The sequence below is a fragment of the Columba livia genome, chromosome 1 (genome assembly GCF_036013475.1).
Source record: "Columba livia isolate bColLiv1 breed racing homer chromosome 1, bColLiv1.pat.W.v2, whole genome shotgun sequence".
NCBI lineage: Eukaryota > Metazoa > Chordata > Aves > Columbiformes > Columbidae > Columba > Columba livia.
Window position 1 is genome coordinate 205,016,191 of NC_088602.1, and position 15,690 is coordinate 205,031,880.

General features: G+C 37.1%; 1 protein-coding gene and 1 long non-coding RNA gene across 5 annotated transcripts in view; one reads left to right on the forward strand and one right to left on the reverse strand.

Moving 5' to 3' along the window:
- Positions 1 to 15,690, reverse strand: part of LOC135578323 (uncharacterized) — a 262,971-nt gene that overhangs the window by 70,808 nt on the left and 176,473 nt on the right. The window lies entirely within an intron of this gene.
- Positions 1 to 15,690, forward strand: part of UPF2 (UPF2 regulator of nonsense mediated mRNA decay) — a 57,917-nt gene that overhangs the window by 16,577 nt on the left and 25,650 nt on the right. For all 4 annotated transcript variants that reach the window (XM_065050123.1, XM_065050124.1, XM_021298216.2 and 1 more), the window contains 7 exons: positions 2,861 to 2,964; positions 3,457 to 3,542; positions 9,592 to 9,700; positions 10,875 to 10,988; positions 12,105 to 12,221; positions 14,598 to 14,783; positions 15,128 to 15,331. In XM_065050123.1, coding sequence (XP_064906195.1) covers positions 2,861 to 2,964; positions 3,457 to 3,542; positions 9,592 to 9,700; positions 10,875 to 10,988; positions 12,105 to 12,221; positions 14,598 to 14,783; positions 15,128 to 15,331 — 920 coding nt within the window. The remainder of the gene's footprint in view (positions 1 to 2,860; positions 2,965 to 3,456; positions 3,543 to 9,591; positions 9,701 to 10,874; positions 10,989 to 12,104; positions 12,222 to 14,597; positions 14,784 to 15,127; positions 15,332 to 15,690) is intronic.

Consider the following 15,690-nt stretch of genomic DNA (forward strand, 5'->3'; position numbering starts at 1 on the left):
TTATGCCTAAGTGCTGTGCAGAGAGGGGGATCCAGCCAACAATTTGCTCACAGTACTGGTTTGTACCATCCGAACGTGAGGGCTCCTGCATGATCAAATTAATTACAGGTGCACATCTCACAGCGGAATAGCAACTGTAGGTCCTTAGGGTTTTCTCGTAATTTGTCGCTGAAAATTGCAGGATTGCATGCATCTCTGGTTAAATATGAAGGTGTTTAAAAAGAAAACAATTTTCTTTCAGTGTCTACAATGATCTTACTGCATTGTTTGATCTGCACCTGGACAGACTATTACAAATATTCTAACTATAATTGTTATACATTACTACTTGTATTAAATTTTTAAAAAAGAGGGCAGTGCAGTTTTAAAATATGATGATGAAAGACTGGAGCTCAAGAGGATCAAAGTGAAAAGCATGAAATTAACTACTTGTTCCATGAATTGCACACTTAGAATTGTTGTTTGCCTTAGAGAAGGAAGCTCTGTCCATTTGATTTCCTGTCGCTATAAAATGCTTCATTTTCTTTAAGTTGCAAACCTGCTACAGGTGCTGCAAAAAACCCTTTCAATTTCTAAAGGATCCATATATTGTGATGAGAAATAAATACCTAGAAATACAACGTGAAAATATCTGTAGCTCTCCAGTGAGGGAGAGGACCAGTGAAAGAAGAGAGATTTAAATTGAATGGGATAGCGGGGCTTCTTGAAGGATTGTCTTGAAAAATAACTCAAAGGTTTATTTTTTAATTTATTTTGAGAACATTGAGTCAGTTTGAATAGAAGACTGAGGTGAGACAACTAATGGCTGTACGGGAAAAGGGAAAACAAAAGAGGGCAGGAAAGTGTGGCTGTATATTTTAAAACAGAAAAATGGGTGATGAGGGAGTCAGGGTTCCTTAAACTCCATGGTCCTCTTTTGTCTGAGGCTGGAACATCTTCCTTTTTTTTCCCCCCCTCCTTTCTTAATGAGCCCTTCTCTCTTGTTCTACTGACTTGTAGTTGCCCGTGTGAGAGGAGGCAATGTCATCTGCTTTCATCTCTAGCATTTTCAAGATGGGGTAGCAGGCAGCGTTCCTTGGGACAATTATTAGTGTTTTTCTACTTGAGCTCGATACCTTCCCCAGTCTTCTCAAAAAACAAAACAAACCAATAACCAACCAACCAAAAAAACCCAAGAAGGGAAAAACATTCTGCAGCGTAGGATCTTTGTTTTTCTCTTTGCCTTCCACTAACTTGAAAAAGGAGCTTCAGTCTTTTTTGCTGGTTGACCTTACTGTGTAGCCTGTGAAGACAAAGTGACTTTACCGAGTTTGGTTTTGTCGTTTATTTAGCTGCAATTTCACCATTACCATAATCACCTTTTTTGAAGTCTGTGCTGCTTTCAAATACCTCCTGGCTGTTCTTGTTACTGCTGAACATCCTCAAACTGAAAGGAACCAAACATCACGTTCCTTTTTCAGGAAGCAGTGTTCTTTTGTGCTGCTCTGGCCAAGGAAGGGTTCTTTCCAGGTGTTTGTGGTTTTGATTTGGTTGGTGCTACAGTGGAAACTGGACTCTTCTCTAGAACTTACTAAAATCTGGAAAAATTTGAAGCATACTGCATATTTTGCAATTAAAGGGTAAGCTGTAGGGGGATTGGTCTGGTGAGATCTTCATAGTTTAGGCCAGCAAATCTGAATTTTAATGGTAGAGTTGTCCTGCAGTCTGGAGTAATGTTACTGACTCAATTAGTAGATAGAGGTCACTGTCACTGCTTCCTATGGTGCAGATTACATGGAAGCATTTACTTGGAAAACAAGTTGTCACTTGCCTTGCAGTTGCTACCTGATCAGCCCTCCATCCTTGTCGCTTTATGGTTCTGTACTCTGGTTTCTGCACAGCTGAAGGAACTGAGTTGGTCTCTAGTGTTTACAGCCTCAAGTGAAAAGATGTCAGGAACATACTGTGCAGAGAGAAATCCCATCAGAGTTCCAGACCCGAGCGGACGGAGGAAGAAATGCGGCCGACCCAATATGAGTGATAAAGCATACTTCAACTTTATTGCCCGAGATGGCGTGCATTTATACCAAATACCATAATTATGCATACTTGTCTCTATCTAATAGGCTAAGCACATTTACTTACTCCACCTACTTGGGTTTAGCTAGCTATGCGCATCCCACATTCTTCTGACTCTTATCTCTTCAAAAATATCCTGACCCTGCCTTAGTTAGTACTTTTCCGTTCCCCCCTTTCCCACGGCCTAATAGACAAGCTAACTAAGGCCTACTTATGTCAACTAAAATGGGCTCTGCTCGTACAGTTGCTTGGTGGACTCATGTCTGTGCTCCTTGAGCCAATCCCCGACAATACTGGATGGAAGAATGGCCTTAACGGACACTTTGGATCCAAAAAATCTATTCTTCTTGCAGGGCAAGCATACAGAAAAAGTAGAATCCACAACTACATTGAGGTTTTCTCATGTTGTGTGGGGGTTTTTTCCATATTATTTTTCCCTATGTTAAAGCCTTCTTGTGGTCTTCCTTTTATCACCTAAAGAAATTACTACAGTATTCTAGGAATATATATTTATTGTTACTCCTGGCAATATATATTAGGAGGTAGGGAACTTCTTGAGTATGAAAACAAGTTTTTAAGGTGATACTTCTGACTTTTGTTGGCGTAGGCAATCAATGGATTTTTTTTTTGCATTAAAAATGAAATTTTGTATTAATCTTTATATGTGTGTTTATTTTTGAATCTGTGGATGAATTTTTAACAGATAAACATTACAAATGCACTGTGTTCGGGGAATGTGATTGTAAATGGTTATATTTCATAGCTAAAAGATGTGTGCTGCTTGTTTATTTTTCTCTGTTAGAACAAGAGGATGAAGAAGCCAGTACTGGATCTCATTTGAAACTTATAGTAGATGCTTTTCTTCAGCAGCTTCCAAACTGTGTCAACAGAGACCTCATAGACAAGGTACAGTCTTTCGGCTCTTAAAAGCTATAATGCTGGATCAGATTGATCAAAAATAAAGATTTGAAGCTTTGGAGTCTAGGAGAATCTGAATTGATTTTTAACCTGGAGGGGAAGTAGGTTTTTTTTCCTCACTTAACCATTGCGTGTATACCATGCGATATTGGTTTTGTATGCCCATTCTCTTATATATTAGTTTGTTTTAGAAGTAGACTCGCCTTTTTCCTTCCCATCCCTCCCTGACAAGTTACTCCCTGTCTGTCTAAAGCTGCTTTGTTCCCCGTGTTGATCCAAAGAATCATGTAACCAGATGTGATTTCTAACTATGAATTCTAGACAAAAATGAAGATTTATTTTTTTATGGTTGTTTTTAGAGTGGCTGCGTGTGGCAGGAATAGCTCTGTAAAAGATGCTTTTGAGAAGCAAGCTGTATTGCTTTAAATAAAGAACTGCTGTGTTGAAGGTGAAGTATTATATTGACTTCTCTCTTTGTAGGCAGCAATGGATTTTTGCATGAATATGAATACAAAAGCTAACAGAAGGAAACTAGTACGAGCACTTTTCATAGTTCCTAGACAAAGGTAAGAGCTGAACGGGAACAAGCTGCATCCACACTTCGGTTATTTAACTTAACATATGTACATATTTTTAAACTGTTTGAAATACTGAAGACCAGTGCATATTGCTAGTTGCATTTGTTTATTCCTGATGTGCATGTCTGGAGTGATTTATGCTAGAGCACCAAAGAAATATTTAGGATTAACAATCAAACAATTCAGCACTATATTTTGCCATATTGTAAATTTTTTTAGTAACTAGTTTCTCTTTTCTGGTAATTGTGTGTCCATAGTGGATCTTTTTGTGACTTTTTTAAACCATGAAAACAACAGCAAAACCTACCTTCTATCAAAAAAGGAGCATATATTTCATTCAGGAAGACTTAAGCTTTTTATATAAAAACCTATGAATAGTTAGAGCATAACATAGCATAGGAAGGAGGATTTCTTGTGATAGGTTAATTCTGGTGTTGTACATAGCTGTGGAACAGAGGTGGTTCTAGGCTTAACAGTTTAGAGAAAACAAGGGTAAGAGTTTGAGCCTGGCTTGTTCCATCTGCCTGTCCATATAGACTTTTCCTCTTTCTGTGTCTCTCTTTTTGTATAAGAGAGGTCCTTGCACTTGCAGGAGGAGCCTGGCTTACAGAAATTATTGCAAATATTGAGATAAGTTATTCATCGGAAGAATAATATATTTCTCTGGTAAGCTTGTACCTTAAATAGGTGAAACTTCAATAGGTGCAATTATGAAGAAGTCGCTTTTCTTGCTCCGCCTTGCCCTGTTTCTCCCAAGAGGTTGTTTTGTTGCCGCTTCTATTTTCAAGTGTTTCATCATCATCTTGGATTTCCTGTTGGAGTTCACACCACTTTGATTCCATTCCCTTTTAACACTGGAGGGAAAACATGGTTTAGGTGTCCGTTTTGTCTCAAGACTGGCGTAAACTACTGCTTTGAATAAGCAAGGCTGGCATAGACTACTGCTTTGGATTAACAAGACTTAGTTCTTGCATCATGTTTTCAGTCTTAATTCTAGCTTATTTCTACATCCCATCTGCTGTGCTAATAACCCTGCACTCTTAGCTGTATGTAAACCAATGGTTTGTTTGCTGAGTGTCTGCATTAACTCGACTTTATATTAGTTTTGCAATTAGAAGTGCACATAATCTTTCAGTATCTCATGTATTCTTTTCTATAAAAAAATATGATTTTGACACTTCAGTCTTTGCAGACTTTGCTGCCTTTGTTAGTAATTCATATTTCAGTCACAGACGCTTGAATATCTTCTGTGTTAGATGTATCAAGGTGCTGTTCAGCCCAGATTTATGGTGTGGAGGAAATAACATTTCTGTCAGCCTGCTGGTGGTCATAAAATGCATCAAGACACAATTTGAGAACTTTTTCACTCAACCTAGACCATCTACAGCGATGTAAATCAGCAGGATGATTTAGGCTTTTGTCTTCAGCTCTACTGTAATAGAGATTTTTCTGTGTTTGTGTACAAATGGAAGTGGCTTCTTTGGTCTGTGAACATACAGTAATACTTGTGCCACTGCCCTGTGTTTCTTCCTGGTGCGGTAGATTCCATATTGCTCATATTGTTCATTAACTCTTGGAACCTCTTTGAAGATGGATGATTTTCTTTGCATAATGCACTGAAATACGCTAGACGATAACGGCCTGTTGACATTATGCAAAGCAAAAGAGGTAGTTTCAGACAAGAGCTTGATGGCTTGTAAATTCAGCAGTGTGGTTTCATAGAGACCATGAAAGCAAAACTTAAATTCCTAGTGTATTGTGACATTTAAAAAAGGGGATGTGCTTTTTATGATCAGTTGCTAAAAACATGTATAGTCTGCAGATTATCACCGGTTCATTGTCTTCCCAATGGTAATTCCATTATCCCACAGATTTGTTTTTAAAATAACAGTTTAAAAAAAAAGTTCTGTTGGAACTGGATAGACCAGTATAGATGGTGTGGTTGGCTCAAGGAGGTGCTATCATAGCATCATAGAAACATTTTGGTTAGAAGAGACCCTTTAAGACTGAGATCAACTATATCTTTTTGACGGTTCTGTTCTCTAATAGTTGGAGCAAATGCTGAAGCGAATGGCTCAGCTGATCACTGTCCTTTAATTATAAATATTAGTTAGAATTAAGGATAAGAAATATTAGCATTCCATGTGCAATTCTTTATTTTAATACCTCTGCTCTGAGACCTACTAGACTAATGAATATTCCAGCTTCCAGTTGTAAGATCTTAAGCTCAGTTGTGTGTATCTGCTAGTTGTTTTGCCTGCGTTACTGATGCCCGTTTCTGGGCTACTAAAGAGAAGAAACAAGATGTTGTGCGAGCTTCTTGCTCTGAACTACAAAGAGCTGCAATGAAAATACCACCTGAATTGCCCATAGATGCAGATGATTTTAAAAGGCAACCTGTCCTACTATTTCAGTTGGCTTTATTACTGCAGTTGGTAAAGGAGCAGTTGCACACCTTGTGGAAAAACTCTAGATGTGTGCATAGCACACAGTGCTAACAGCTGCTATAAAATACTACAAATTCATTTAGAAAATTATTTAATACACTGCTTCAAAGCTTTGTATATTATGCGTTAACAATGTTTTTTGCTTCTCAGATCTCTCTCTGAGCCATAATGGTCTGTCTTTACCTTCTGTCATTGTTGTTGCATGCTAGTTCTTACTAACTCCAGGATCCCATGGGAGAACAAAGCTCATTGTGGTTATGTTCTTGGGGAGTTCTTTTGTTAGTTTTTTTTGTGAAAGCTTCAGAGGAACAATGACCTTATAGGATGTAGATAGAGCAGTATATTTTCCGAACGTGTTTAGTCTCCAAGCATATCAGATAATGTTATTCAAGCGTTGACAGCCATAATAGCGTATTTCAATAACAGAAGAAGTTCTGTTTCTTCTCTTGAGAGATCAGTTTTAGGTGATGCACAGGCACAACAATTTTACCAAGAAAGTACAAAATGGGTTTCGTGTTTGAGGAGTGAAGCAGACACTGTAAAATCAAGGTCATTATGTAGTGTTGCTAGGGAGCTTTCTTGCTCCCACTGGGGTTGGATAGATTGCGACAAATGCAGGATTCTTTAAGACAGAAAACTTAATTTGACAATAAAGGTCAGTTTTTCCTCAGCTGACTGTAGATTAGTGTTAGAATACAACATCATTGCACTGCTCTGTTGAATACTTATGAATGGAACACATTTACATTTTCAGCTGTGATACGAACCTCCAGCCCAACAGAACAAAAAGGCTTTTAAAAAGATTTTTGAATGCTAGTATACAAGTGGCTTTCAGATTTACATTGGAGCCTTTTAATTCAGGACTACATAGTTTGCACTAAAGTGTCAGTGCAGTGATTTAACCCATACTGCTCGCAGCTTGAGGGCATTTATGTGTAATTCTTTGCTATCTGACTGAATTATCTTCCTGTGCAGATATATATCATTATGTATATGTAGTTGCACACTGCAATTTTCTTGATATTTTTTTTTTTTTTTTTTAATTTTTTTTTCCAACTTAAATAAGAGAAGTTTTGAATCTCTTTTTAGGCCTTAAATTCTAAACAGTTCTAGACAAATGCTGAACAGTAGATCGGGGCTGTTGTGGCTGCTTGTTTTTTTGCCATTCACATCTATGGTGATTTAAGAGGTTGCAAGTTCACTAAGCAAGAGATCTGTTGTTCATCATATGGAAATTTTTAGCATTAATATTAGCTATTCTTAATTCAGAAGTTAGTTGCTTCATGACTGTTAAATAGTTCTGAGCATTTTAAGTCAAAAATGGAAACCTCCTGTATAGCTGCTTTCTTTCAGCTTCTTATTCTGAGAATCCTCAGTAGCAAGAACCTTTTTGTTTCATTGAACTTGGCCTATCAGTGTCTCAGTGGCCTCATTCATTTGAGGATAAGATCAAGGGATGTGTTTGAGGTTAGTGATGCCATGCTAAGAAACAAAAGCAAAAATTGCTTATCTGATAGCGTGCCAGTTCCTCAGCATCGTTCTCTTCCCGCAGAGCAGTGTGGGTGGCAGTTGGTACCTGTTCAGGCCCTGTGAATATATCTGGATTATGATTATGCTTGTGAGGCCAGGAGTTCTTGCTATGTCACTTCGTTCTTTAAGCTTTCTGGTAGAATCCCAGTTAATAATTGTACAGAATGCCTCCTTCATTCTTTCCGGGTATAAAATTTTGGGTGCACCCATTCTAGAGAGATTGGAATTAGGACTGTAAGTGAGCAAAGTATTTTAATAAACTATCATTTGAAATTCTTTAAGTGCTTTTAGATATTTCGTTGAAGTGTGCGGTATGTGATCCAGACATCCACAGTTAACTAAATTTCTATCCAAGGTGTGTGGTCAAAATGACAATAATCAGAAGTAGTGGGGTGTTTTACTGTGGTTCAGGGTGCTTAACATGAGCTTCAGAGAGTAACTGACTCATCCCTGATGCTGAATCTTGCTTCATAATGTAGAAGATGAGGAAGAGAAAGCAATGCTGTGGGGTTTTTTAATATCTGCCCCCTTTCTCAAGGAAAGAAATGCTTTTGGAGAAAGCAAAAATCCTAGTTTGATTTAACCTAAATGCAGGTACCAGTAGATGGTGCCACTGACACTGTAGTCTCTCCACTTCTGAACACTGATTTTTGTCTCTCCTGTGAGAGAGGGAACAGATTCAATCTCAGATTGCCAATTTTGTTGTAACTGACCTGAGGCTTTTCCTTATTCTATTTCACTTATTTAGAAATACCCACTCTTAGTATTCTTCCCCATGAAGGGACCTTTTGTGTTCTGTGAGGGAATAAAAACAATGTGCTCTAAGACTTCAGTTTGCCCCCAGGTACGTTCAGTTTACAGAGATGAAATTATTAACTCTCAGTAGGCAGGTACTTCTTGGGACCAGGATAAAACTTTCCGCTGTTTGTCTTAAAGGAGAAATCCCCTTGGTTAAAACACACTTCCTCAAGTCAGCTGAAATCCTTTTTTAAGTTCAACTTGTGTATTTGTGTGTGAAGTAATGAGACTTTCCCTTCTCTGAGAGTTAATGGCTAAATGCTTAATAACATCATAGTAATTTGCTGTGACCAGTCATCCTTGACTGTGTGTTCCAACAAGCCTGAAAAATGTAAATACTGCTTCAGTTATTGATTAACAAGAGAGAATAAAAACTGTTTAATAGGTAACTGGGATACCTGCAATGTTTCACCAGGGGTTTTATGCAGTATCAAGAGGCTGCTTAGCTATGCCTCTACCAGGTACTATATTCTGGTGCTTCTAGTCCACAATTTGAATACATTGTTATCCCTCTTTATTGGTGAATGGATATTAAAGATCTTGGAAATGTGTTCCAGTGACACAGCTGTAGAAAGGAGAGGGGAGGCAGTCGTGTGTGCACTTTCGCTTTAATGCCCTTCCAGTTTTATTTTGCGCTAAGGCAAGCTCTATGTATCAGCTGTGCTTTTAGGGAAAACCTTAATCGTTTGCAATGTGTAAACTCAAAGTCAATTTTTCCCTTACAGGCAATTGAAGCATGCAGATTTAAGGTGTTTCTTTCCACTTGAAAGAGTAGGCATGTTCTACAATTCATCTGTTTTATAGCATCGACTTACGTTCTGAAAATGAAACAAAAATAGTTTCTTCAGGTTCTTAAATGATACTGTGAGACCTCAGATTGCAATTGGTTTCTCTGTGTTTAAAAGTGATCCGTGCACACTCAGGCAAAGCATGAATGCTGCGTTATATTCTGTGTCCTGTTACCTGATGCCACAAACCAGGTTTAAAGGCATTTATCCCATTTTTACAACCAGATAGTTTTGAAAGGAAATTAACTGTGAGGGATTCCAAAAAGATGTGGTAGTATAGCTTTTTGTATAGTTATTTTAAAATTATATTGCAGTCTGAAATGTGAGCCCATAAAATTGCATGTACATAGTTCTGTCAGTATATGCACGTTCATTCTTTTCACAAGCAAAATGGTACCATACATATAGACGTAAATTCTTTTGTTGTCTGTAGCATAAATGAGTTGACTATTTTATCATTTCCTGTGTTTGCAGGTTGGATTTACTACCATTTTATGCAAGGCTGGTTGCCACGTTGCATCCTTGTATGTCTGATGTAGCAGAGGATCTTTGCTCTATGCTGAAAGGCGACTTCAGATTTCATGTATGTTTTGGTGCTTTAGGTGTTTTTTTCATTCAAATTAACCAGTCTGATTGTCATCTTTAGGGAGAAAAAAGTTTGATAATATGTAGATGCAAATCCTAAAATTTAGTTACTTAATTTAGAGTATTTTTCTGTCATCTGAGCAGATTTGTTCTAGAATACTAGATTTGTATGTTCAAATTTTTATGTATATATGATAAGCTGTGCTGTTTGTAGTGCCATCCTTAATTTCCGGTGTTAAACAGTGATTAAAATGAACTGTACAACAGTTACAACAAAAGCTGCAAAAATCAGAAACTGTGCTCCAACTGTGTTAAGAGTTTTCTGTTAATTAATAACTTACATTTCAAATGAGAACTGACCTATTGTAGCAGCAGATCCCCACTCCAAGGTCAGTGTTGTAAGGTAGTGGTTACTATTGCAATGTAGCGCTTAATTCTAAAAAAACATTACTTAAAATTTTCTGTGGTTATGGTGTATAGTGGTAACTCTTTTACTGGTTTCTGAATTTTATGGCACAGGATCAATTTTTTTCTAATAATCATGCTAAAAATGTTTGTTAATTACTCAGGCTTAATTAAGTCTTACCTATCTGAAGTTACCTGTTGTCCAAGTTATTTCTGTTGTAGAGGAATACAGTGTTTTGCTGAACATGACTATGTTTAAAATGTTTGAATTTTTGTCAGTAAAATTATGCTGTGTATCAGTGATTCTAAAAGAAAAGGAAAATTGTACACTTGATTAAAGTTTATTTGAAAAAGCTGTCAATATTTAGTATTTCCTTAGGGATTATGCCAGTGGTCCCACTCATATGGAGACTACTTACTGATTCTAAACATATAGAATCTAGAATTCTTACCCACTACTTTACCAGAGCAAAACGAGGGTGGCCAGGCTGACGTGTGTCTGTGACTGTTGGTATGTTTGAAGACTTAGGTTTTTTGGGGGGGAAAGGGGATAGGGAAAGAAATTCAAAGTCTTCTAAAGAAACAAGGTTGTGGAGAGGCTTTTAGGAAACCCATTCATGTATAAAAGCAGAACATAAGGAACCAAACAAATACCAAATGCTTCTGAATTCCCAAGCTTACTAAGTACGTTTGGGTCACAGTAATTTATAAGGGGTAGGTATTCTTGAGGGCCTAAAATCAAGTAAATCAAATGCCTGTTTTTTTAGGTAAGAAAAAAGGACCAGATCAACATTGAAACGAAGAATAAAACTGTGAGGTTTATTGGTGAGCTTACCAAGTTTAAGATGTTCTCCAAAAATGATACCCTCCACTGTTTAAAGGTTAGTGCTGGGTAGTCCTGTACTGTTAATGTATCCCCATCTGATTGCTTCATTATCTGTTGCTGATGTTGTCCATTATTTCCTTGCATCTGATGTTTTAAACCCTGTTGCTACTGGTATGAGGAGACTTTTGTAGCTGTTCTAGAAGTAAGAATTTTTCTGATTGTGGGATTATGTTAAAATTAACTTCCACTTTTGGACTTAAGCAAATTGCTAATAATTTTCCTTGTAAAGAGATGGTAGACATTACTACTTATTCATTTGCTGTATCTTGCAAAACAAGGAGCGAGCTTTTCTTTCCATTATGTTGATTTCAATTAATGTTTTTATAGTGCAAATAACAGTAAGGGGGAGGGGTGAGAGGCAGAAAGCTTTTCGGTGATACAATGAGAGGCTTATATGCCATTTTAGCAGGTGCTTTTGTTGAGGAACAAAATAAAGCTTTGGAAAGCATTAATCTCTGACTGTATCATCTCAATTTGCATGCTGATAAAAATTCAAACTTATCTTCGTCAAGTACCAAAATAAAAATGGATTTTAAAAACAAAAGTACCTTTTATAAAAAGTGGTTGAAGACTCACAGGTTAAAATCACTTTCTGTTCATTGACTCATAAGGTATCAAAGCTGAATTCTTAAAATGATCATAATTTTTCCTCTCTCATCTATAAAGTATTGTAAAATGCAATGTTCTATTATTTGTTCTTTAACTTAAACAATACAATTAAATTTGATGTGCTTCAAGGTTGTCGTGTCCCTGTGCAAGATTATTTGGTGGTTTTCCAGTCTAACAGCAGGAATTTTAAAGCAGATGTGAGTTGGAAGGGGTATGGGAGAGATTATAGTGTTTGTTTAACATTATAGGTTTTTTATGCTAGGCTTAGGAAACATTCTGGGTTTAGATTTCTAGAGCCTGAATTTGAAGTCTAGACTCTTCTTACAACACTTTCAAAATTAGATTAATATTTTGGATTCTGTTAACATCTGATCAGTTCAATCAATTTGCATTTATTTTTCTTACATATGGAACACCACAATAATGTAAGTCTGGTAGCTGTAAGTTTCTGTAGTTGAGAAAGATGTTTGACATGCTTTGTTTTTGTATAAATGTGTATCAGATGCTTCTGTCGGACTTTTCCCATCACCACATTGAAATGGCGTGTACGCTGCTGGAAACCTGTGGAAGATTCCTCTTTAGATCACCCGAATCTCACTTAAGAACCAGTGTTCTTTTGGTAAGAGAAAACTCACTGTCTTATAGGGAAGGGTGTGATGAACTGAATTAAACCATTTACTGCTTTTATTTTCTGGCTTTGTGATGTGGTCTAACCATAATGATGATTGTGACTAATACCTTAATTATCAGTTGCAACATTCGAGTGCTAATAAGTAGAACCTTTCATTAAGTTTTATCTTGAATGCTTAGCGAGGATAATGTTCTGGATTCTTTAATAAAAACAGAGATAAGTATGGGAGAAGAATTAATAAGATTTCCTCAAATCTTGCCTCATTGTTGTGGAAAGGGGCCAAGACGGACTGGTCCGATGTATGTTCAAGTCCTGGGCTGCTTTGGTGCTATTGGCCTTTGTTTGTAGCCCTGTGGACTTGTTATCTATAGCCTGTCCAGTGCTGTCTCTGCTCTGATATTGCACCTCCCGTGAGAACAGCTTTCTGGAAGCATTCTGGAGAATTCCACTTGACCCATACATCTGTTCGACTTAAATGTAAATAATTAAATTTCTGAAGCAAAAAGCTATTGCTTTTGGACTACAAGTAGTTTGGAGATAGGGCAGAAACAGAGGATGAGTTTGAAAGAATGTAGCAGCGGTACTGAAATGCCCGACATACTATTTGAGGGGGAAAAAATGGTAGTGAATAGAACCAGAGATAAGATATTTCAGCTGGAGATGAAGACAGTTGTAAAAGATGTGGATTCTGTGCCCTTAACAATCTAGTTCTAAATATGAAGAACAATTTTATGAAGACACTAAAGGGAGGGGTTTTAGGAGTAGAGGTTGGTGTTTAAGGTGAGAGTAGAAGCGGTATCTGTAAGTCTAGATAAAGAGATTTTTAAAATAACTTTGGGTCTTTTTAGTGTGTGAATTTGAGCCCCAAATAATGTGTTTACTGGCTCGAGAGGCAATCCTAAAACTGTGTCCAAGGCAAGAGACTGAGTCAAACATGGTTAGAGGAAGTCCTTCAAAGATGGATATTAGCAATAGGAAATTGCATTAAATTAAAACCTTCAGCAGATACAGACCAGCTAATAGACCACATTGTTACATTAGATGTCTGAGTAGATGTTTTAATGTTCCCTTCAAATCCATGCACTGCAGGAAGAGTATAGATACGTATCTGCAGTAAAGAAAGTAGTTGCTATGTTTTGGGGTTGGAGCATTTGGAATCTCTTTCCAGAGACAGAGCTCTTAAGCTGTGAAAATATCACTGTCTCATCCGTATTTATCTCCTTTCTTACCAAAGCACCAGCTTATACTTGACAGGTCTTTCTCTTGAATCTATAGCTTCCCTTCTCATTCTATAGAGTTAACCGAGGAGCAGTACTTGCATACTTGGGTATGTTGTTGTGCAATTTCTTTTCCACAAAATGCTGCTTCTTTCTGAACCTCTTTGAATGTCACAGCATTTGTTGGGGTGGTGTACTCAGAGACGGACAAATTAACTGCAAGTTCTTGACTCACACTTCTTGTTGCAGAGTGCTTTTGATCTTGAAGGGTTTGAATCTTTCAGCTGATGTGTTTTATTGTTAAATATATTCCTTTCCATAATCAAGTATTTTCCCCCTGAAAATGCTGTTCCATTATCTTTAAAAGACACTTATCACTACTGTATTTTTGTAGTTAATAAACATTTTAGAAGCCAGGAAAAATTAAATGCTTTTTCCAGAGCTACTTGCCCTAGCTAGCTGCTTTTTACTCTTATGCATTGCAAAAAATCTGATGTTTAGCTGTATTTTTGATATCTGCTGCATGAATGCTAAACATGACAAACCACAAACACCGTTTCAATAACTGAGGCTTAAAGCCTCACAAAGTTTTGGATATGTAGTCTCTTCTTGGTTGAGGAACCAGGGGAAAAAATGAATTGCAAATAAGTTTAGAATATCTGTTGATTAAGATGTAGAACAGGCCAAGTAGATTTATATTCTATAACCACCATCTTCTAATATCACCCTATATAAACTGTAGAGATTAATTTTGACTTAAATAGAACTATGCAAATTGGGTCATAGTCTTATGTTACCAGTTGGTGTGAACTGTAGAAAAGCTTACTGCCAAAGTAAGCTAATTAGGATCTTCTGGTAAAAATCTAAGTAGATGTAAAAATAATCTTACCAATGACTCTTATGGGTAGAATTAAGGCCTGTTGATCTTCCAAATAATTATTGGTCTTAATCTTTACTGCTGATGATATATTATGTAATAAGATGCCAACAGGGTGTATGTCTCCTATTAAAGACAATATTGGTTTGTCCTGGTGTGGAAGAAAGTTGTAGTTAAGAATGCATTTTTCAGTTACTTAACTGTAAAAGCCTTTGTCTTGAGAATGTAGCATGTCAACATCTTTAATTGTTTATTTGCATCTATTTCCAGGAACAAATGATGAGAAAAAAACAAGCAATGCATCTAGACGCTCGCTATGTTACAATGGTAGAAAATGCCTATTACTACTGTAATCCTCCTCCAGCTGAAAAAACTGTGAAGAAAAAACGCCCTCCTTTGCAGGAATATATTCGTAAGCTTCTTTACAAGGATCTCTCCAAGGTTACCACAGAGAAGGTAAATCCTTTTGAAATCTTTGATAGAGATTTACCGGAAGTGATGTATTAACTTTTGGAGGGCTTAGGGATGGTTATAAATATATATTTCTTTTAATTGCAAAGAAGAGGGATTGTTTTTGTATCACCGATTGTTAAGATGGTTTCATTTCTTCTGTTGTAATGCATGGAATCTCCACTCATGGATCTGTATTCTCCACAGTCACTAAGTGCAAAACAGAGGATGAAATAAGAATCTTTGTACTAAGACTCTTGCATTCCCAACCATGAGAGAGGGGGGATGACGGTGAATATCTTGATATTTTGCCTGCTAAAATGTTAAGCTTGTCTTAAAACTTGGTTTAGGTCCTGAGACAGATGCGCAAGCTGCCTTGGCAGGATGCAGAAGTGAAAGACTATGTTATATGCTGTATGATCAACATCTGGAATGTGAAATATAATAGTATTCACTGTGTAGCCAACCTCTTAGCAGGGTTGGTCCTTTACCAGGAAGATGTTGGAATTCATGTTGTGGATGGAGTGCTGGAGGATATTCGACTAGGGATGGAGGTAAACACCCACTGTTCTTATTAAGCCATACTCATCTGCTTGCATTGAAAGGAAAGCAATGAAATAATCGTGCTTAAAGAAAAGAATCCTTGGATTCTGGATTCTTGTCTCAGTTGATTGCTTTATGGAGTTTATTTTAAATTAAAAACCAACTTCCCTGAAGAGAGAACACACACACACACACACACACACACACACACACAGCACCCCCAAACAAACAAAAGAACACCACCAAACCAAACCTGGAAAGATTTCTAGGACAGTTATTTGGCCTCCCTTACTATAATAAGGGGGTATCATTTGTTCTTGCATAGCATAGTCAGATTCATGCAGCCTCAAGTAACTTTGGAGATTAGTCG